The sequence below is a fragment of the Saccostrea cucullata genome, unplaced genomic scaffold (genome assembly GCF_032062105.1).
Source record: "Saccostrea cucullata isolate Sc308-1 unplaced genomic scaffold, CSIRO_AGI_Scuc_v1 ctg3955, whole genome shotgun sequence".
Lineage (NCBI taxonomy): Eukaryota > Metazoa > Mollusca > Bivalvia > Ostreida > Ostreidae > Saccostrea > Saccostrea cuccullata.
Genome location: NW_026919181.1, coordinates 108926 through 134202, shown reverse-complemented (window position 1 = coordinate 134202; position 25277 = coordinate 108926). Strand labels below are relative to the sequence as shown.

At 30.9% G+C, this 25277-nt stretch overlaps 1 protein-coding gene across 1 annotated transcript; it reads right to left on the bottom strand.

The window, feature by feature from the left end:
* Positions 1–16277: 16277 nt before the first annotated feature.
* LOC134281701 (ryncolin-1-like) lies at positions 16278–19955 on the bottom strand. The gene is made up of 5 exons (XM_062764139.1): positions 19868–19955; positions 18690–18835; positions 18326–18422; positions 17813–17980; positions 16278–16540 (listed from the first exon to the last, which is right to left on the bottom strand). Exons 1-5 carry the CDS (start codon positions 19953–19955, stop codon positions 16278–16280), a joined length of 762 nt encoding a protein of 253 aa, XP_062620123.1.
* Positions 19956–25277: the final 5322 nt, after the last annotated feature.

The following is a 25277-nucleotide window of genomic DNA, read 5'->3' as shown; positions in this document are numbered from 1 at the left end:
TGTAAACCCACTGCAAATCTCAGCTGATTTCGCCACGTTTTTAGATGTAAACAACATTCCGTGTCAACGAGTGCAAGCGCTTGGCTGAAGCCGAATGCAGCCAAACGGCACATAAAAAAGAGAATTATTTTAAAGACATGCTGTTTAATATACGAGAAAATCACTAATCATTTTCTATTTAAACATAAAAATATTGTAGTTTATTACAGATTCTTGCAAACATCGGTAAATAGTTATTTTGAGCTCTATTTCCTTATATGGATCAATCAGGGCGGAGCAACTGTCATGACGTCAGACCTTATCATGACCTCATTGCCATATTTTTTTTCATGTGTTGCCTTAACTGTACTGCGTTGGCGGTAAAATATAGATGAACAAAATTGTAAAAGGAACTAACAGAAACATTTCACCTAACTAAGTCATGTTATATATATCCGCAAAATTTTATTTATCAACCTATATTTTATAATCATCAGTGCATAAAAATTATAAACTTAATTATAAAGTTATATTTTCAAAATTCTATGTTACACTTACTTGCGCAACTATATTTGAAAGAGGCAGAGTCGAGTTTAAAATTGTTTTTCGGGGATAACAAATAAACATGTTATCCTTAAAAGTAGTTTTTCTTTTTATTACTTTTATTTTAAATATATTTAGAATGTATTGAAATGAAAGTGCACTCGCATACATTCCCGACAGTTAACAATTTTTATACTATTTCCTTATCATGCTTTTTCACCCATTGCTATATAATGTTACCAGGAGGACGTGGTTTATACACACAGAAGTGTTAAAACTCTTTTTAATAAATGTTTTTAACCAATTAAATTTGACCTCATGTTCAGGTAAAAGCGAAATGCATGCAAAAGTCTACCAAATTGCAATACCAGTGATAAAACAAATGATGAGACGTTCAGTATTTATTTGATGTGTTTCAAAATTAGGAAATATTTACCTAAATCAACAATCAGACAGATTAAATGTGATCCAATCGGATTGGCCGAGGTGGTCTCCGAACTCAGAATCCTGACGAGTCGGATTGGACGAGGTGGCCTCCGGACTCAGAGTCCTTACGAGTCGGATTGTTCGAGCTGGCCCCGAACTCAGAGTCCTGACGAGTCGGATTTTTCGAGTCCTGACGAGTCGGATTGTTCGAGCTGGCCCCGGACTCAGAGTCCTGACGAGGCGGACGTGGATGAGACTGACCTTTGTTAAATAATACTTAAATAAGTAATGGTTATAAGCCGAAAACTGTCCATTATGACAGATATTAGACGACCCGAGGCGCGTTATTACTTAAAACATTTCACCATTGTCGAACACTTCCATTGTTAACTTATTGGACAGTCACAGGTAAGGTCTCGTTCTGCTTGGATGACTACCTAGCACTGTTCATCAAGTTAGGCCAAAGAAAACCAGTTTTGGTTTTTCTTCTGTCTTTATCAATAGTGGGAATCATCAAAAGGTGTTTTATATCGATGAAATATGAAAATTATATTTGTTTAGTCTTATTTATCCGCATTGCGACATTTTTTTTATATATACTACGCATGCGTAAAAGTCAGTTCTACTAAATTCTTTACAATTTATTCATTTTACAATGCAATGACCACGGATGAAGACGTACATTTTAATTTTGAAAAAAAAAAACCTTCAGAATCGGGTGTTTTGACGATGCCCTTTATTGATTACACCAAGATGCATAAGTTCAGGTTTTTACTGTGAAATCCGGATATATATTCTTATGTTTCGGAATTTGCAAGAAACAGTTCCCGTTAAAATGTAATTTTTGTAAAGCAATAGGATTTGAAGGATTTTACTCAAACAACTGTTTATTAAAGCATTTTCTATGAAATTAGGAGATTATTCCTGATGTATTTTTTAATAATGCAATTCTCTTTTGTGAGCAGGCTTCGAACTCGGAAGGATTTTACACCAGCCACTCCTTAAAACGACAGATACTCGATTAAATGACGCAGGACAAGTTGGACAAATGATCATAAATCAATGGACGAAATTACAGATTCCGTTGGAATTTCGTGAGCTAAATTTTGTGCTAAATGCGGAAAAATGGATATTTCAATAAACAAAAAAGCCCAAAGTTGTGTGTAAGAAAACACATGCTTCTCATTCATCTTTTGTGTCCATTGGATTCTATATATGTTCCGTGGATCAATCATTGTGAAATGAATCTATTATATAGCAATGAACGGTGAATTTAGGAAAATTATAATCGGAGCCAGGGATGCGTTTACAATAATGAATCTGAGACATTCAATTCACTGGATTATTTGTGCCATTTTCAATAGGATTTTTTGTGAAATATTAACATTTAACGCTACTAATTTCCTACATTGTTCATATTAAATTGTTTGATTTGACATTGCCTTTTACGTGGTGCTTACTTATTTGCCTCGTCCTTTGTTCTCATTTTAACGTTACCTGTACCTGTCCAATAAGTTGAATCTTATTGGACACCTACAGGTAACTTATTGGACGGGGTGCAGGACAATAACAAATTTATTGAACCAGGTTTAACAAAAGATGACGTCACAAAAATGTTTTCATACAAGGCTATTCATTAAAATGTATATAATGATGTAAGTAAATGACATGTGTTGACATTTATTAAAATGAGTGAAAGATTCAGGGGTAGAAATAATTAAATATAAATAATGATTCTTTGATATTTCAGTCTCCATGCATTAAAATGTCAAGAGTCCAAAAAGTGACACTGTTAAAAAAACAATTAGATTTGTAAAACATACGAGGTTTAATCCAAATGTTTGTGGAATTTCTTTCTAAAATTGTATCATGATTTGATGAAAGCAAACAACAGGCATATTCATAATATGAGTCATAATGCAACGATATTGGAAAATTTCACCACTTTCCAGTTACCAATAAGGTCACACGAGCTTTCTGAAAATGGATAGTTGTAAAACCCGGGAGACTTGCTACCGGTAAACCATTAACTAAATGCATTTTCCCAAGCCTTTGTCAGGAATATACGCGTTTAAGACAGATTTATCCCGGGATTTTCACAAAACGTATGATTTGACTGAAATTTGACGTTGTCTAACACCTTAAAGATGAACAATAAATCATAAGCTAAAAAACTAAATATCCAGGAAAATCAGTAAAACTCTCACACAAAGGTTAACAAAAGATCAAGCAATCATAATAATGACATAATGTTCGTTTTATATACCACATAGGGCGGTTTAATTCTCAATTCACATATTAAGAATTAAAATGATAACAAATGCGATAATGTCTCCCCTGCATTGCCAAACAACCGTTTCTATAGCAACTGCCATAGAGATACTATCAAAGATATATAAAATATTTTTAATTTAAAATATTCAACATGTCTATATTTTCATTTGAAATTATCAACCAATTCCATTTAAAAAAAAAATAAATAAGATATGAACAATTCCACAAACTTTTGGATCAACCCTCATATAGTGAAGGATAAAATATGGTTAAAATAAGAAAAAACGAAAAGGAAAGTCCAAAAGTTTTTTTTTAGTAACAATAAATTCTCCAATGTATATTTATCCAGTTTCTGACTTTTAGAATCTAAGGACAAACGTAAATGAGGCGACACTTTCTGTCAAATTCGGTGAATAATATCAAAAAATGAAATGGTCTAATCAATTGAAGCAAACCACAGTCTATCATAAAAGGTTCCATGGTCACTTTCAGATATAGGTTTCAGTTAATTATCAAAACTGCAAGATTTATAGTGTAAGGCACAACATAATCTACAGACAATAACGCCATATATCCACAAAAAATTAAACAGCATGTAATTCTGCTGAACATTGCCAGGAAAAAAATGCACTTTAATATTTTCTTACGAATAATTGTGATGCCATGCAGAGAATGGATGGCGAAATAGTATAACCTGGGCTGGTGAAGTATGCTTTTATTTTAGACTCTTATTATTATTTATTATATGAATCTTGTTTTCAAATGAACTTGATCTCTTTAATGCATACATACAAATGTTAATTATTATCTGTTGTAAGTTTTTATTTGGTCATGAAATCTTTAAAAATGAACGTCTTACATACTGCAAAATTTCAAAGAAAAAATAAGGGTTTCAGAAAAAGTTAGCCACCCCCCCCCCAAAAAAAAAAATATTAGATAACAGGATGTGAATCATTACTTGGCATTATAACAGATCTTTGACTAATAGAAATATACCATACAGTTTACATACAAGTGAACTACAATATGTATGGCTTTGGATTTAAGTAATTGTCAGCAAATTAACAATCGTATTACTGTGATGTATCTATTTCATTAAAATATATAATTTGATAGAATCCATTAAAGTTAAAATCTTTCATGTATATCAACAATTAAATTTATCTCAATTTGATATGGAAATAATAAGTACCAAAGTACATTTTGCTAACATTGACAGAAAATATAACAATATAACGTATAATGTGTGCTGCAGTGTAATTTGACTCATTCACATTTTCAATGTTATGCTGATTGTTTTTTCCTTATAAATAAACGGAAATTATTTTTTTTGTATTCAAAAAGAGTCTATGAAAATTACTACTAAGGTGAACACCTTTGAGACTGATTTGCTATTTAAGCAGTAATGAAGAATAAATACATGCAATGTAGGTCAGCGTTAAAATCCAGAACTTCAGTGTTGATTTCAGCACAGCACAAAAGGATATAATTCATACAATATCTATGGTCAGAATTAATCTTAATTTATTTTCTCAATGATTCATGTAACTGTCAGTGAAAAGACGAAGAGATCGATTGTACTGTTTTGAAATCTAAATAAATTAGTGTTAACATCTGTGTTTCATTGAATAAATAAATCATTTTCAGATTTAAATTTACGTATTTTTTTTTAATTTTATTGTATCGAAAAAAAAAATTTGTTTGTGTTTTGTTAATATGTGTTTCCTAAATTCGGTTCTTTGAAATACTAATTTAAAATAGCTGCACGTGTGATATGAAAATATTGATACAAATGGGTAAATTTCGTCCCTGTTATCATGTAAAAAATGTGACACTCCAAATAAATAGTTAATATATATTTTAAACCCACAAAGCTATTGCTTCAAATTTTTATCCCTTCTCGCGCAGATATTGATTGATGTAGACTGGCAAGCTTTTTAAAAAGATGTTACTTGTGTCTAATTTCATGTCACAAAAGGTAAAAGGCTTTTATGAGACAAGAAGAATAACTCTTCCTGATTTATCTCGTCAGGTTTTACTTCAAGAGTTTTTCATAACTTTATTTTTCAGATAATTTGCTGTTTTGATTTCAGTAAAAATATCAGTTTTTCAAATCGGATATCTTTAATAAATCTCAGTCAAAAGAATTCATACATACTATTTTTGAACTGAAAAATACATACATACCTATGAAATAAAAAAAAGTCAAAACTGGAATAAAACCTTTACCTTTCCTCTCTATTTGACACATTATCATGTTTACACGAAAATGGCTCTGTTATTATTTCTACTTTCAAAGAGAGTTATAATATTCCTCTCTATTTGACATTTTATCATGTTTACACGAAAATGGCTCTGTTATTATTTCTACTTTCAAAGAGAGTTATAACATTCCTCTCTATTTGACATTTTATCATGTTTACACAAAAATGGCTCTATTATTATTTCTACTTTCAGAGAGAGTTGCTGAACTTGTTTCCTGGATTTAATTATTTATTTACAGTTAAAGAAATACCCAATGCATTCATTTCAAACTAATGTCAAGAGGCCTTCCGATTGTAGCAGCATCCCTGTTGAGTTGGATTGTTACAGGAAAAACATATTAAAAATCACCTTTGGAATAATGAAAAGGTTAAAACCAAAAAAGGGAGAGGTTATTTACTTTTAAGTTATTTGAAAATTGGTAGCAGGTCATTTTTTCTGAAGCTAATATGACAATATTACTCCCCTTGACGTTACTTTTAAAATATGCTCAATTTGAAGCCATTTTTGGTAGGAAAATTGTCTTATCGTCTACATCGAAATAAAAATATAACGAATGAATCTCATTTTATACGATGTTTTACTCTATAACATTTTTTTTTCAACCGTAAGGTATATATATACATGTAGTGCATAAAGAAAAAATCTTAAATAAACACTCCTTAAACGTTATCATTGTTTTAGCATAAGTGATTGTTTATGTTAAAAGAAACAATTCAAACTTTATTTTAATTTGAAGTTATTAATTGACTTTTCCAACCAAATTGTCTGATTAAAGCATAATCTTTTAGCACCAGAGTAACGAATATATCCTTCTATTATTTATTTACTTGGAACCTTTGAAATTCCATTCCGACTTGTTTATGTAAATTGAATACATGAAACTTTGTGATTCTCTTCTCCACTGGGATGTATATGACTTTTTTGTCACCAACAGGGAGCTCACATGGTCGTCCTAGACTCGGAGGAGAAAGAAAAAGTACTCACCAAATATATTGAAAGTAAGAGGATAGGGGTGTATCTATGTATGAAGTTGCGCTCTAAATCTAAGGTCAAATTAACCATTATGTACAATGTACATATAATATGTATATAAAAGTGTGTATAGATTTATATATTCTAATATTGATAAATCGTAATTTGACACCGAATATCCAAACACCCTAAACATACTCTAAATCTCAAGTAAAACACTAGAATATTTGATTTTAGATTGAAACACCCCCCCCCAAAAAAAAAAAATAAAAAGAAACTCATACGTATCTAAAAATATATTAAAGGAAAATTGCTCAGAAATTACTTATAGCCACGTATATACTGGAAATAAAATTGTTTTCTTTTTTGTTCCAGAGATGAACTTTTTCAACATACATCAAGAAAGAGACATTAGTATGAGAGAGATAAGGGTGGGAGTGGTGTGGGGAGAAAGACAGATGACTTGAAATATTTCAAGGGAATATCATCATTATCATTATCATGTTTATCATTAAATCCTCGGAAATGCTTTTGTTCTGAATACTCGATCTGCAGAACTGTAGCTCTCTGAGTAAGAAAAAATGAACGTAAATCGAAAGCTGCATGGATCTCTGCTACAACCTACTGACCCTCTGACCTACATCATGCTCTTAACATAAACAGCAAACTCTATCACATTAACAGTAAGTCTATTACATAACGGGAACTGTAGTAACTCTTCATCACATTAACAGGAACTCTATTTACTAACAGGAAATCATTACATTAAGGAACTCTATTACATTAACAGAAACCTATATACATTACAGGAACTCTATATTAACTCATTAATTAACATGAACTCTATTACATTAACTGTAAACTCTATCACATTAACTGTAACTCTATCACATTTACAGGAACTCTATCACATTAACAGGAACTCTATATTATTAACAGGAACTCTATTACATTAACAAGGGCTTTGCCACATTTACAGGAACTCTACCACATTAACTGGAACAGGAACATTAACAGGAACTTATCACATTAACATGACTGTATTACATTCACCAGGAACTCATTATTATTACAATAAAACTCTATTACATGAACTCTGTTATTCACATTATTAACAGGAACTCTATTATTCTAACAGGAACTCTTACAGTACATCTATTAACAAGAACTTTCTATTACATTAACAGGAACTCTATTAGATTGCTCAGAAGGAATGAGACATTGAGGCTGACAGGAAACTGTAAGTATTATGGTTTAATAACCCCCAGATAAGAAAAATAACTCTTACATGGATATGTTTTTGGGTGTTCTTTTCTTGAATCAAGTAAAATTGTAAATTTTGTCAGTCTATGAATTATTTAATCAAAAAATAAATTTAAATCGGAAAATTCTAAAAAGTAAAGTTTACATAGAGACAAAGATAGATCAGATACAAGGAACAACCCATTCTCGCAATGAATCAAGAAGCCTTCCTCTCAAATAAAGACTTAGTCGTTCCAAGTTATTTTTTTCGATATCAAGCGTCCGCCTGCGCCTTGCTCTTTGAAAAAACAGCTATACCAGATATAAACAACAACAAAAATAAAAATTGTTTATTCGGGAAAAAATGATTTCAGTTGCTAATTTTTCCACATGTGCAAACATGATGAAATGAATTTTTTAAGGCTAAAAAATAGTTATTTTACTTATTAAAATTAGTGCATCAAATCTTCAAATGGTGATTTTTATTTTCATTTATGTCATACGACAACAATTTTTTTAACCTGCTAATTTCTTTTTCTCGGGATTTTGGAAAGTTTAAACATTTTAAACTGAATGATGGTAGTAAATCTTTATTTCCTGATATTAAAGAGATCGCATCAAACATTTTTACATTTATAAAATATAAAGTGTATTTTTCATATAACTACTCGTATTTCAGACTCAAAGCTTATTTCTCATATAAGGAATTCATAAAAAAGGCATTTCTTTTAAATTGATACATCAGATATACATATATAAAGCCCATCACTTATGTTAGAAGTTCAAATATAAAATCTGTCTCTTATAGAATGATAATTATATATAAGCTAATACACACTTTATCTGTAAAAGTGCATTCATGGATAGACACTTTGGACCTTTTTTAAACAACAACAAAAAAAAATGCAATTGTTTTTAACAATACGTATTCTTGATATTGGAATACATTTTATATCAGGTGAAACTACCATGCTTGCAAAGGACAATATTCTAAATTCATATTCTCTCTTTCCAGTTTGTGCAGATTTCATTAAGCATGGTGTAAAAAGTTTTAAACATAAACACATCCCTAATGCTAAGCTATGTACAGAAAAATAAAAATTGCATTGTTTAGATTTTTCACGTTACATTTTATAAATGATATTTTAACTAGAGTAATCTTCCATCAATTTGACAAAGTAGCTTTCATTTTTAACAAAAATGAAAATTATAAAAATGCTTTGAATCCTCCAAAACTATGTTAATTAATGCCATATATAAGCCTTTTTTGCTACTTATTGAAAAGTGCACGCACAAAAAAAATAATTAGATATAAAAACTTTCAAAAACGGCAAAAATATGCACAATTTTTTTAACAATATGAGGAAGTGACGACGCAGGAAAATTTGAAAACCTTAGATTTTGACAAACATCTTTGCTTTTTTGATTATAACAAATTCTCAATAAAAATATCTATGAAAATACTTTTAGCCCCTCTAGAAGGACTTAAGGGGTCATCCCTTTTTCCGATATCATTTGAAAGATCCTTTAATTCTGCACAAATTATCTTCTGTATATTTTTACAAAATATTTTTAGTTTAGAAGATAAGAAGCAAAATATGGTGTTTTGTTCTTTTCAATATGAACTTTTGAATGCAGCGCCATTATGTATAGAGAAATCGAAAAACAAAAACCAATGTGCACAACTTTTTTATTATCTTTAAAATCAGTGAATTTCTGCTCCAGCTTTTGCTGTCTCTGAGCCTTTTAAAGCCTATAAATTTTCGTTTAAAGGGAAATAAATCAAAACCGAAAGCGACTTTTTGAAATTTTACACATTCTGATAGAGGTTTCTCCGTAGATAACCTCTACAAATTGAGCGAAATCCGTTTGTGTGCAAATGTTTATGAGGCTCAAAGTCCGGTCTAATGCAGAAGAAAAAAAAAGAATTACTATTTACAACAGAATCAGTACTGAAGGTTTCCATTAAACGGAAGACATTCTAACCCTTAAAGTAATTCTGTAAGGGATTTGAAATTTTATTATTGTTTTAAGGCTAAAAAAATTCAATTGCGAATATCCGAGCGAAATTTGATTTCATGTCCTTGACAAGATTAAATTGTACATTTTTCAGTAACAGACATATGTATAGCATGGAACACAGAAGAGCAAATCTGACCAATCATCAACTTACATTATTTCCATTGAAAATTTTTCGTCAAATAAGGATTCACAAAGTAGGGAACATCACGTTTTAAATCACATTCCAGTTTCAGTCCTTTTCAAGCTCATGAACACGTTTTTGTAACTCCCTCTTATTCATTTTGCTTATTTAACAATAAATATTTTTCAAAAGAATTAATTTGATATAAAAAAAATCAGGTAAAATTTTTAAACAATTAAACCCCTTTTCTATAAATAAATGTCAAAATGAAAATAATTTAACTGTCCAAATTTGAAGTTGCAAAAGGTTTAATTTACATTCATGGACAAGTGTCGTGAACACCGCCAGCCATAAATTTCCCCATTCCTCTGCTTTCGTCGCCTTCAAACTGTTTCCCCCTTATAAAATCTTTTGTATCCGGGATTTACTAGCTTTGCCAGTGCCGTTTTAAGTGACTGCTCGAGCGCCATATGTAACCGATGAATAAGACCAGGTCACGTTTAAATTAAATCTTTATTAAACAGCAACAAACAACAATGGCTTGTGTCTATAAAAGAAAATACATAATTGTAACTTCAAATAGAATGAAAAATAACATAAGTTATGAAAAAAATAACAATATATGAAAAAGAAAAGTATTTCAAAAGCAAATATTGTACTAGTTTTGACCTTGACAACTGGCACGGGACTCAGTCAACATGAGTATTTATTAGACCTTTGCGCAAGTGAATTCAGTTGATTTTAAAAATACGCCAGTCAGGAATATTACAAAGAGTTTAAAAGCCTTTAAGAATTTTGATCAATATTCAGGATTTGAACAAAAGTTTGGATTTAAAATATATGAATTAAAACATGTAATTACTGACACCGTCCCAAAATTCTTTATAATCATCTCAAATGTCAATTTTTTACAATTGAACTCTTTGGAAAAATATTGGCCTCAAATAATTCATTTTTCCATATTTTTAATTTGTATCTCTGCCCTTGAGATTTCTTTTTCATTGAAATAGATGGAAGGTGAAGTTAAAGTCACCAAATTGTGAAATAAAAAAAAAAGACCATCTAGCTTGGTCTAGGAATTAATTACTAAGTTTATTTATTCAAAGTCCAATACCTCCAAAAATTGCCACTTGAGGAAAAATACATATATCAGTGCAGATGAATCATTGGTGCATAATTTTACGATAAAAATAGCAACTTTAGAATTGCTAGTATGTTTCTTTGGATGGCCTGTCATCAATTTTAAGTATAATATCCATTGACGTCTTGAATATACAAAAGTCATTCTTCAGTGTCATGCATTTCTTACAAAATCGGAAAATGTGAAGTCGTTAAAGCCATATCAACGTTTTTTCCTATTATATTGTGAAAATCGCCCTTTAAGACCAGTAAGGGTTTTAAATAATTTTGTTTTGTAAAAATCAAAATATGTGACTTAAGTGTACAGTCACAAAAATTGACTGCATGAAATAAATAACCTGCGCCAAGTCATGCGCATTTGAATTAGCATTCGACCTCGATAAATATCTACGCAGCAATACATCAACAGATAACACAAAAATACACTGAAAGGTTGTATACAGAACTCTTTAGTGTGCAATGTTTAGAGCATCCTTCCCTCTACCATTTAGTTTTCATTCAGTGAAACATATGGAGAAAACGAACAGTTTAAGATCCTCTCTCTCTTTCTCTCTCTTGCTCTTATCTGATTGTATACTAGTAGTTTGTTAACGCAAAAGCAGTTAAGATTATACCAAAAAAAATATGCGTTCTTGATCTCTGTTTCGTGTCTTTGACATTATCTTGTACATGTAAGATTCCTCTAGGTTCCTTGCCACACCAGAGAGCTATTCTGACCACGCCTCCAATTCGCCATTAAATCTTCGTCACTTCCGGGAGCGGGGATGGGCGCATGGGTGTTTGTTCCGAAGTTCACATCCTTGGTGTGTATGAAGGGCTTATTCACACTGTAGACAAGAAGGAGGATTTTTATTCCTGGCAGGTAAAATCATAAAGAGAATCAAAGAAAATGAAAACTTAATGAAGTTGCATGAAGCTGTCGGTGAAACAATGGATGTAAATGTTTCCACTGCAATCCCCTGCCTGTCATATATCATGTCTTGTCCTATCTTTCTATCTGTCCCACTTGGTTTTCTGTACATTTTTTCATGTAAAAATGGCATTTTGTCTGATTTTTTGTATGTAAGTGTATTTGATCAGAAAATTTTAATACGCTTCAATGCTCTTTCTTATTTGTTCTAAATCTTGCAAACATGAGCCTTTTTGATAAAAAGTAGAGTTATTTTATTTTTGATTTTTTTTATTTTTTAATATTTTTTTAAAAACCTGAATTTTCAAATCCACATGTTTAAACTGCACATTAAATCTGGAAAATATATTTCACAATTATTAAGATTTGTTTATTCCTAATTATTCCCAAAAACATTATATTCCTAAAATTGTTCCTGAAATTAATGTTCTTAACAAATTGAAATAAAGGTAGATAAACAGGGGACCAATGGTACTTACAACATAGATGTAGAAGATCCGGTCTATAGTAACTGGTTACACACTTCGTTAATTCTCCCGCCAAATATCAAGAGAAAATGTCATTCCTATCACGTGCGAGGGCATCATTATATGACGTCACGTGACGTAGAGCCGGATAAGAGCTTCTGGTCTGGTATGGGGATGGATATGGGAGGTTTTTAGGCGTAAACCGCATACATCCGGATACTTGAAGCAAATAACTGCATTATGGTTATTTGTTTCCATCGGGTAATGTAATCTTCTTATAACATTTGACTTTATGATATTAAAAAAAAAAACAATTTTTTTTTCTGCAGCAATCCTTTTCTTGTACTGAGTGTATAAATAGCAAGTTGATCTCTACGGTTCTCTCTTATTCTCAAGTTGATGTGTATCTCAATCGTTTAAGTCATCATTTCGTACGTTCAATGGTCGAAATGACTTGTCAGCATACAAGTTTTTGATAATTGACTGACGTTTTGCTTACTGATTGTTATTCCGTTATTTACACACTGAATTGAATCTTTTCTAACATGATAAAGAGACATGGCTGGTGTGACCAGCAGTTAACCCAATCTTTGGCACCTTTTGATCTCTGATGTTTCGACGGCAGTTTTACATTGCGCTGGGTGTTTTATGGACTTTGAGAATACTTTTCATTGTCTCTATATCCTTCCTGAGGCGTAAATATAATTCACATGAGTATATAATGAAAGAATTTATCCATAACATGCTTTCATTTTTATAAATACAATGGCAAATAATGATTCTTGTCAAATTTCTATTTACATATGATTAAAGTATATATTCTTTCAAAAGAAAAATATGTAATTCATTCAAAAACTTCTGATAAATATTGGGATTTTTTTTTTGCGATATAAATCTGATTTTTAACATTTAGAAAAAAAAAGTCATATTGGAATATGGAAATATATTTTCCCTAATAAATGTGTCAACGTTGGATTTCTATATTTCATTCAAAAACAATATTTTAAAATCGAACAGCACATAACCGTACTTTTTTTCCTTTGTTCTTCAAATTGAATTGTAGTTTTGCCTAGGTTTGATTATGCTCGTTAGAAAATTCCTATCCTTGCTACCACGAAAAGAGGATTTAACCTTAAATGTCAATTAAATTTGGATACAGCAGATCAAATTTTATCAAGTGTTTTAGAGATACAGGTTTATCCAAACCATCATGTTGTAGATAAAATATGAATAGCATGTACACAAAGAAGCAGACAAAAGTAGCATTATATTTTTTTCTTGTTATTTTTTGCCAAGGAAACTGTTCTTTGCATCTTCTCCCAATACAAACATTTTACACAAAGTGTTGTTTTTGATAATTTCTATGACGTAATCCAAAAAATAACGATGAGGCAGACAGCATATCTTTGGCCTCCTTTTGATTTATCATAACGACAGTAGGTGGCGCTGTCTGTTTGTTATACAGGAGAAGAAGGACTTTTTTTGTGATTTATCTGCATGCCGGTTTATTTGGAGCCCTGACTACAGCATTTAATTGATTTGATTTTCTTTTTTAATATTTCACAGATTTTTTTATATATATTTTGACGGTGTAAAAAGTTTAAATCATTTGGAATTTGAGCCTTGGTCATATGAAAGTATGGCTTTAATATTTCACTGGTGTATTCAACGTGTAAAATGTTCACTTGTGCATTATTTTTACTTTATGTTTGAAACTTCACTTTTAAAGACAATTTTCAAAATTTTATTTTTAGCCATAGCTACTACACAAAAATCAAGTGATATATATTCTCACGCTCCATATTTTGATAAGATTTTTTTTCTGATTTATCAAGTGTAATGACCCTGACTGCAGCCTTTAATTGGTTTGAGCTTATGGATTTGACCTACTTTTCAAAAACGTAAACTTTGGTCGTATTTACTGAATATTTTGTGCTAGGGATTAACTGTTTTACTGGTTCATTTCTTGTGGTAAGAGCCTCTCTTGAATACCTATATTTTCTTTTTATATGTTTATCCTTTTATTTGGACATCAGAGTTTGACCACCTTTTGAAAAAAACATTGGTGATAACTTTTGAATAGTTGATTTTGTGACTTTTATATTTCACCTTATGTATTCTTTTGAAATTTTTTTGGATATTAAATTGACTCCTTGACCTTGTCCAGTTTGACCTACTTTTGAAAATCTCTAACTTTGGTCATAATTACTGAACTGTTGCTGCTTTTATGGTTTTTATTTCTTGAAGGTAGACTCATTGTGAGGAACTTTTCTTCTGGTACCAAAATTAGTTTATATTGACCTTTGTGTTTGACCTACGAACGACAACATTAATCATAAGCCTCTTTGTTTCACAAACTTATCTTGAATTTTTATCATTAGCTCCTGAAACTTTTCCTATTGATTTAATAACAAATTTCAAGTTGTAGTCTATCAAATTTTTGGATATACTAGTATATAAATCATAGTTTACACATTGCACAATAGAGAATGACTTGTCACACATATTGAATCATTTTTTTTTAAAGATGTAGTCTCATAATTGCAAAAGTATTTGCAAACATATTGATTAATGTTAGCTTGCTAAGTTTTATTTGCAAAGGCAGTTGCAGATATAAGATAACATCTTTCAAAAAATAATAAATCAGTGCTCATTTTTTCTAACTCCTTGTCTTGTTTTGAAATTTGATTTCTTTTTTTAACTTACTTGAATTATCTCTAACCTAAATAACAATAAATTAAAATGATTTCAAATTTTGATTTTAACGTTTGTGACGTCCAAATAAAACGCATAATACACATGTAACCTTTTAATCCCTGATCTGTGTTCTGGTGTTTTGAAATAAAAAAAAAACACAATAAAAATTACAGTATCGAGATAAGTCTACTATAACGTATATCGTGCATTCAAGAGCAGAAAGATCTATTTCTTAATGATTATTTGTAGCAATAGAAGATATTGATCTTCAGAAAATGTGATTTTTTTTATTTTAATCTCATAATTAGGTATCATTGAGAATCTAGTATCTTTGCGTTTCTTGCCACAGCTAAAATTCAAGCTATCTAAATATATTTATGGTATAATTTGACTGGTGGAAAGAAATATTTAGTACGCCTCACTTCAACATTTTAGCTTATTTTCTCCATGATATTAAAAAAAAATAACAATAATTTCAATTTAAGCGGTTTTAAGTAGATTAATGGATAATAAATGCTCATACATTCAAAATACTGCATGCATGGAAAAAGATGAGGATATGTTTTTAGACAAGTATAATCTTAGGTGTATTTCCACAAAACATGACGATCAAATAAACCTATGATTAATAAAAAAACCTCCTTATTACAATGAAACTTGTCTTATCCGATATGCACGGGGAACAGCTGTGTTTGAATACACAAGGTGTAGTATTGCAGCATGTAAAGATCATTGAGATAAGTATAAATGACAATGGCTGAAATCACAGTAAAGAGTATTGCGTGTGTCGGATTAAACAGGTTCCACTGTAATAGGTTTAACAATCTTCATCCTAATTCTCCGTCCAGTTATCTCCATTTATCAGTGAACGAAATTTTTCTAATTTCAAATTTATTACAACACATATAAAGTACATCTTTTACTGAATACATTCCGTATAGCTTTACAGAGCAGTTCAACCCCCTTCTTTTACTGTTTATTACTTGATGTTAAATATAAAAAAAAATAACTCAGGGATAAAAATTAATTTTAATTATCTCTTGAGGTAGCATACTCCATGAATGATCACTCATCTGTTAAAAAATCAAATAAATACTTCACAGAAACATGTAAAATATAGCATATTTTTTTCTATTAAAAAACTTTTATAACTGAAATTTTCACAGTGATATGAAAAGAAAAAAAAAAAAACTTATTATTAATATTTAATGAGGTTTACCTAGTGAGGTTTTATCATCATGGTGGTCCCCTTCACTGACGGCCCACTCTCTACTGTGGGATACCAGGGACTTATCCAGTCTGCCGGGGGCCAGAGGCCGTTAAGGAAGGCCCAGTGGCAGTAGTTGAACCACCAGCCACCTCTAGTGTTACTGGAAGCAGCACAGTTACCACCCCTCCACAAGTCGTTATCTCTGTCTGGAGTGGAGAAGGACATCCCGGACAGATCACCATAAGAAGAACCAGTGTCTAACATACTGTCCCCTGTAATATTAAACAAAAGGAATCACAGAGACAATGGATTTATATATCTTCAATTGTTCATAATTGTTAAATTGTTAATAATCTTCTAAGATAGATAGCTTAAGGTGATGGAAAGAGAGATAATATTTATTTAGTTCAGTCCTAGAATCCCCACTGTGTATCATACTTGTACCTGCAGAATTACAGAAAATATATAGCACAGATAATAATTATGAATTTCTAATTTAAATCAGATAACAAAATACAATTCAATAAAACACTGCGAAATTCACACTGCATCCTTTCTAGTGTAACACAAAATCACAGGAGTGTTACACCTTTAAAGCTGGTATTTTTTTTTTTGTTTGTTTGTATGTTTAGAGGTCACTGGAAATATCAGAAAACATGAATTAATTATATATTCATACATGTCAGAGACCGTGCTTCTTAAAATGTATGAAATGCAATACGTATTACTCATTCATAATTAGAACGATATCAGATTTGATGTATCTGTAAATGTTTTCAAATATTAGGTTTTCATTCAATAAAGCATATGTACATGTAAATGTGAAACGCATTGAGGAGTTCTGATTGTAGATTATTAAAATCTTTTTTTTTCAAAAAATCTCCGATCATTTTTTGATCATTAGATTTTTGTAAACTTTTCGACATTTAAGATTATTAACGCTCTGTAAATTTCCTATTTCGTAGTATTTTAAATGTTATTTATTGAAGATCAGACAAGATTTTCATTAATAGAGAAAATATATAGTAAATGTGAAACACGTTGCGGTGTTGTTTTTTTTTTCTTAATTTGAATATGCTTCCGAACAAATAATTTTCTTTTAACAATAATTTTTTGTGAAAATGTTGACATGATAGATCATTTCAACTCTGTAAACTTGTTTCTCCGTAGTAGTTAAAATGTGAATTATTAAAAATTATCGGGAAACCCAAGCTGAATAACAATGGTTGAGCGAATGTAATAACTGGATTTGTTTGATGAATATAATTACATGATTTTCCTTGTACATAAAATAAATAATTTGAAATTCTAGCTTCTTGGAAAAATCCAATTCAATGTCTGCTGAATTCGTGAATTGTACCTGCAAATGATATTCTGAAATATTAAAATGTTTAATTAGTATGGAATCAAAAACGTATGCAGCATAAAAAAGGTATCTTTCTTTTTTTTCAACAACTTAATAATATTTCAATACAGATTAGTATTATAATGATAATATGCGTAATTTGGACCTAATTTTAGGAGCTTAACGTTGGTACACTTACCTAAAGTCCCCGTGGCAGGTCCTGCAAGAAAGAGTTGATATTTTCCAGCTTCGTCGGAGACGGAGAATCCGTCGTACATTTCATACAGCGTTGTACCATTCTGGAGAGTGATGGACACATACAGGGATGAGGTTTTTTCTTTTGTTAATTGATGGATTACGTCATTCCCTGTATTAAGATATATTTGAAATCATCTGAAAAGTTCATCGAATACAATTAATTCTTTTAAAGTCTATATGAATCTACCGTAATGAAAAATCAAATTATTTCCCATAGCTGTAGACAATAATTCTAAATTTGGTCTCTTAAGAATATGTCGCTAAATGATATTCTTCTTTTGTATATTTTAGATATCAATTAAACACGATGTCTGAATATCGTAGAACACACATTACCTAGTCTTAAATTTAGATCTTTATTATGCTTTAATTTTTTTTTTACCTGCAATAAGAATATTTTTATCTTCAAACTTTGAAGGAATGAAAAGCTTATTTGAAAGCAATTTACACTTACCAATCCAGACATTCTGTTCTGGTGAACCAAACCCATTTTTATAATCCGCCCAGAACCTGTCAAAGATCACGGATCCGTCTACGCGTTTCTGAATGGCCTTTGAAAATTAAAATTCATTATAATTCAATTTATTGCTTCAAACATTAATAGGATCCATATCTTATGATATAAACTACACGGATCCGTCTACGCGTTTCTGAATGGCCTTTGAAAATTAAAATTCATTACAATTCAATTTATTGCTTCAAACATTAATAGGATCCATATGTTAAGATATAAACTACAATACAATCCTACAATCCTTAAAACCACCAAACAATGTGTATTATATTAAGTACTTTTAATTCTAATTTAAACAACCTACCGTCCACCCCCCGCCCATTGTGGTCATATCGCAGAAAACACGGACAGGTACTGTTAGTGTACGGTAGGGGTATATATCATACACCCCTGTGATGGTATGTCCTTTTTCTCGAAGATCCTTGCAATCTTTGGGCGTGCTAGAAAAAACTTAAAACAAAAATACCAGAATCATACAATGTATATGTACAAAAAGTAAAAGGATGTATAATGCCTGCATGGTATATATATGTATATATGTTAATTGTTGATGCTAAAATGTTAATTACATGTATAATGCGTATTATGTTAAACTGTTTTTTGTTATCTAAAATCATTCTTGTTTTTTTAATAAATAAAGATCTTCGATTTATGACATGACTAAAAGTATTTCAAATTAAACACAATCATTTTCAATACTCTGTTGACTGAAAGAAATATGGAAGAGAAATCGATTGTAAATAAGATGACAAACAATTTTGACACAGAAATAGATGTTGAAAAATGAAGTAAATTCATGATATCGTTTTGTTGTATGGTAAAATGTCTGATCGATCGACAGGGAATGTTTAATTCTCCATGGCACAGGCCAACTGTTTTCAGGATTCACATCTTAGCTTTCAGAACAGCTGTTTTTAACATAGAAATCTTGAGATACTAGCTAAAATGAGTTTTTTTTTCGTTTATTTAGTTATAAAAAGCCAAACTTTTCCAATGGTTTGGACTGATCATTGTTACAAAGCTTAAATGAATATTACTAAATGCTCACGGTGTAGAAATTTTATCTTATGTTTTCCATTACATGCTAAGGAATTTAAAAAAAATAGAAAATTGAAAATAGAGAAAATCACTATGTATAATTCAATCAATCTCAAATTAAAAAATAATTCCAAATAAAAAAAAAAGATATATAAAGAAAAAAAATCAGGAAAGAGATGAGAATGTCACTAGAATAAATTATTTTGAAAATACAATTGTTTATACTAGATAAAAAGAAGTGTCAAAGAAAAAAAACCGTGTCTCTTCGAGAGGGATCTAAAAAAAACAAAGAAGTAAACAGAAAGATTTAAAGATTACAAATATACCTACCGTCATCCGAGTAGTATCTCCAACCGGCCTCATCAGACAGCTCAGACGTAAGACTTTTCTTATGCGTACGACATTTTTTCATTTGATGCCTGAAACCAAAGAAGCCGCACTTACTTTGACACAACGCAGCGCACTCGGTCAACGAATGAACATTGTATTCCCCTAAAAGTTCATAATTTGATTTCTTATCATTAAATTCCATTTTCGCGGTATATTTCTGAGAAAAAATTGTAGCTTTAGATAAAGCTAAGAAGCCTACAATTAAAGTGATAACCGCCTGACTGCCCATTTTTTTTCTTTCTTAAGAGAAAAGACTGCTGTGTTCTTGTGAATCTGTGATATTCTGCCGAATGGTCCTTCTACAGCCAAATATATATGTCGTACCTTAATCAATGCCTGAAAAGCGATTGGCTAACTGTTACGTACTCTATATTTTACAGTTGTTTATGTATCGATTTTATTGAATTTAATATGAATTTTCATAAGTGTATATTTTGAAATTGCATTTTAACGAGGCCGAGTCTAATTATTTCCGCCCTAGGGATTTTGATAATTTTTTGATAATTAATTTTTACTGTTATATTTATTGTTTTAGGATTAAAATATCAAATGTTTACCACCCCGTTTTCTTAGTGGGCCATCTTAAATGTTGTCAAACTTTACTATTGGACACTATGGGAATTTGTTGGAAAATAATTTTTTTCAATATTTTTGTACTTCTGCCTAGGGATTTCTTTTTCATTCAAGTAAATGAAAGTAAATGTAAAAAGTCACCAAATTGTGAAATTTCAAAAAAGTTTTCGATGGTTCTAGGTCGAAGAAAAATACCTCTAAAATTGCCATATTACGGTAAAAATACATATCTATGGTGACGTTGTTAGAGCCATTTCAACGTTCTTTTTCCAATAATTGTCGTAAAGATCACATTTTCATATCAGTAGGAGTTACAAATAATGTTAATTCTGTATTAAAATTAAAATAATTAATGACTGCTTGAAATTAAAAAGCTGATGTGCACTCGCAAAGTGATTAATTAAAAAATATACAATAAACGTGTGCTGTATATTTTACTAAGCTAATGCCTCTTATGTTGTGATTTTTTTTTTTCATTCGTTATCTTTGAAATAAGGATTTATAATACTGGCATATATTTCCTTGAATGAAATTGAAAAAAAAATCAGCTCTTTCGAAAGAAAATCTCAAAGAAATAATTATATGATGACATTATTATGATTCTCAGAAATTATAAAAAAAAAATACTGATTAATTCAAACTTTTATACATTAACCTCCAAATGTTCATATAACACAATGCATCATCATTGCTTTATTAACTTTTTAATCAGTTTCAAAGGACCACAATGAAAAGATATAAGAGGAACTTTGACAGCACCGAGCACATCTATAAACTGAAACTGAATCTGTTTTTTTAATCAAACGCCTATTTTACATCAACATATTCAATGGCGTTCTAGAAAATCTGTATAAAAATATATTAACATATAATATATATAAATATACATGGATACATGGAACGTAATGTAATTAAAATAAAGCATAAAGTCCCTAAAGTTGTAGCTTTTTAAATGTTTTTTTTTTAAATTCATGAATTGATTTTGATTTTTTATGTACAAAAGCAGTAAAATGCAGAACTTAGGACGTATACAGGACCTAGCACATCTCGGAAGAATGTAGACAAAACCGAGCACATCATAGAAGCTCGTAGACAGCACCGAGCACATCTTGGAAGAATGTAGACAGAATCGAGCACGTCATAGAAGCTCGTAGACAGCACAGAACACATTTTGGAAGAATGTAGACAGCACCGAGCACATCTTGGAAGAATGTAGAGCACATCATAGAAGCTCGTAGACAGCACCAAGCACATCTTGGAAGAATGTAGACAGAACCGAGCACATTATAGAAGCTCGTAGAAAGCACCGAGCACATCTTGAATCTTATCTTAACATTTCGACTTTAGGGACAGATGACACGAAAAAACTTTTGTCAAAAACTACTAAAATAACAACTAGAGTCTTCTTTAAATGAATACAATATGTAGTGTTTACATTTCTATTCAAAGTTGCACAAAAAATGGTATTTGAATTGAAAAATATTAGTATAGAATAATAAGGATGGTTTCAGAAGGGTAGAATTTGTACGTCACAGGTTAACATTTTCTTTATATTCTAGAAATTTATTATTATTGAGTTTCTGATTGACAATATCTATGTGGTTTTTGGAGACCAGGTATTCCAACAATCTATTGGAATTCCCATGGGTACAAATTGCGCCCCGTTATTAGCAGACTTATTTTTATATTCATATGAAGCAGAATTTATGCAAAATCTTTTGCGTGAAAAGAAGAAAACACTTGCTGTGGCCTTCAACTCGACATTTAGATATATCGACGACGTATTGTCAATTAATAATGATAATTTCCATTCCTACGTCGACACGATTTATCCTGGTGAGCTTGAGATAAAAGATACCACAGAGTCCGACACTTCTGCTTCATACTTGGATATTTTACTTGAAAAAGACACTAATGGTAATCTAACAACCAAGCTATATGATAAACGTGATGACTTTAACTTTTCTATCGTCAACTTCCCTTACTTATGCAGCAATATACCTTCATCACCTGCATACTGAGTATTTATATCTCAGTTGATTCGATACGCAAGAGCATGCTCTACGTATGAATGACAACACATTACTTATTTAGTTTTTTGTTTCTTGTAAACTTCAGCAATGTTTCGATAAGACTCTTTTTTTCTAACAATTTCCTGATTCTTTCTTTAATAATTCCTGTTTTCTTTTGTCCACCCCTCAGTTAGAAAATTAACCTTTCTTTGTAATGTTTCTTTGTTTTTCTATGCTAAGATAATCTACAGCCTTAAAGAACTAACTTCACTTTTGGATAATTCTAACGTCTGCCGTTGAGAGGAGATACTGTAAACCAAGTATTAAACGCGTGCGATAAATATCCGCGAGTTCCGCGAGTAACCTCTGCTCGCGGATATTTATCGTCGCGAACCAGTTGTTCATTTTCCCATGTTATGATTAGAGTTATTTGCCCTTATTTGTGTACCGATCCCGACGGTTCAATAAGTAATCACGGAAGAATTTTCGTGTTCTAGAAAGAGTTGAAGTTTTATTACAAACATTCAGAAAAATTATATAAACGAATGGAAAATCTAAATATATTTGTCTAAAAGGATTAAAATGTCAATAAATATTTCAGCTTGTGTTATCATTGTTCATTTATTGTCACAGACGAGTTAGAGATAGCCTGGTTAATTACGACTAATTATGGCCCAGTCCTGCTCCGTCCCAACCATTTATAATAATTGCCCTTTGGCTATGTAGATCTTGTAAAGCATCAATTACCCAATAAACACGAGGTACTTTTACACTTGAGAGTTTTAAACCAACTTAAATCTTTATTATTTGTTTACCGATTTTCATTCGAGCGTCGTGAATAATGCGTAAGAAGTATACTCATGGTAACATTTTACCTACTTTGGTTGCGGATATAAGATTTTTTAAAATAGACGCAATCCACAGAATGTCTTAAATAATACATAAGCAGTACTCACGGTAGCATTTTACCTAGTTTATGAGCGGATATGAAATTTTGATGCAAAAAATAAAATACTTGTGGAAATTAAAAAAAAAATATGACCACTTGTTCGCGGAAATAAATCGTCGCAGATTAGTTCTCCAGCGGTCAGTCATGAATAAAAAATGACGCGTATAATAATTGGTTTACAGTAATCGTTTCTGTAAATGCCATGTTTCAACTCTCTTCGCAGAACTAACACAGTCCACAGCTACCTAGACATCCTTGACGAAGGCTAAACGGAGGAAGGTCTTTTGGTTCATAATTTGTCGGAAAACATATATGCCAGGCTTCTCGTTCATCAAAGTCACAGAGTTTTACTACAGGTTAGCAGAGAACCCATCCTGACCTGTAATACTGACATAAAAAAAACAATAACAGAATGGAAAACATTATTCTTAAAAATCAGATGGAAAAATAACCAAAAAAGAGAGAACTGCAGCTTCTCAATCAGAGATTTTACACGGTATATATAGAAATGATTGAGGAATTCTTCCTATCCAATGATGTCATATGTGTACGAGGGTTGTCCGTAAAGTTCGTAGACAAGCTAAAAATTTAATAAAAGTTGTGTCATTGATATTTATTATTGGCATATTTTTAATCCTTTACTAAATATTAATTGAAAAATGAAAATTTTTATTCAATTATTTAATTGCAATTATGGCTACATAATTAGACTTGGAATGGAGACCCGGAGCACCACAAAATTTTCATTAAGAAATTATCTATCACTTTATAAATTTCATTTGTATTTTATAAAATTCTGCGGAAATCTTGAAGAATTTTACATTATGAGGTTGACAGAAGTTATCACGTCAAACCTGCAAAATTTGAACGTTCAAAGTTTCAAAATGGCTGAGCAATCAAAGTTAGAACATATTAAGACAGAGTTGGAATTGTTCATAAAAGGGACGTTTTCGGAATAGGTGGAGCAGTAAGCAGTAATAAAATTCTGCGTAGACATCGAAAAAACACCTAAAGAGACAAACGCGTTCTGTTAACAGTCGGGAAAACATAGAAAAAGAAGCCGTTTATTAGTATTAAAGTGGCATATAATATTTTCGGACGGAATGAACAGTTTACAGGATGACATGCTTGAAGGAAAACCATCATTCCGAAATTGAAGTGCTGTAAAAAATGAATTCGTAACGTAATCATGCCGTATTTTCTGTAAATAAATCGTCTTTACACGGAAAGAGGTTGGATGATTTCAGGATATAAGACAGGCATTGTTAAATAATATTTTACGTATGAAACCTGAACATTATGTGCAAATTTTTATTACTGGTTAAAACGATATAAGAAATGTATTGAGTATTAAATTTAAAAAAGTTACACGTGCTCGTATTTAGCTTTTGACGTCGGGTAACGTCAAAAATTTTCGTTTTAGTGCTCCGGGTATGAGTGTGTGTCTTTTCTGTATCTTATAAAAATATAACTATTTGTGCTTTGATTTTGTTGAAAACTTGCATATTTATAAAATGAAACATGAATTTAATGAAAATAATAGTTTCATACATTTTGTCAATGTTTATCAGTATTTATCAATGTTGTCCATGAACTTTACGGACAACCCTCGTATAAAGAGCTGCCTGGATTATTTATCAAAAATTAAGAATACAAAATAGGATCAGAGAAAACACGGGCCACCAAAACATAGGAGGTTGGATCAGATGCCATGGAGGAGTATCACCTTCCGACTTATAACACATGTTGTGTACTCCTTGTCATGATCGGGAAATAATGGGAAATCTGTCCTCAATTCATTTTAAATGATAGACTAAGAATACGTATAAAAACGAATCGGTATTTATCTCAAATATAATTGTATTTGCTGACAATAACATGTATAAACTATAGAACGTACGAAATGATGACTTGAAACCAGACTATTTAA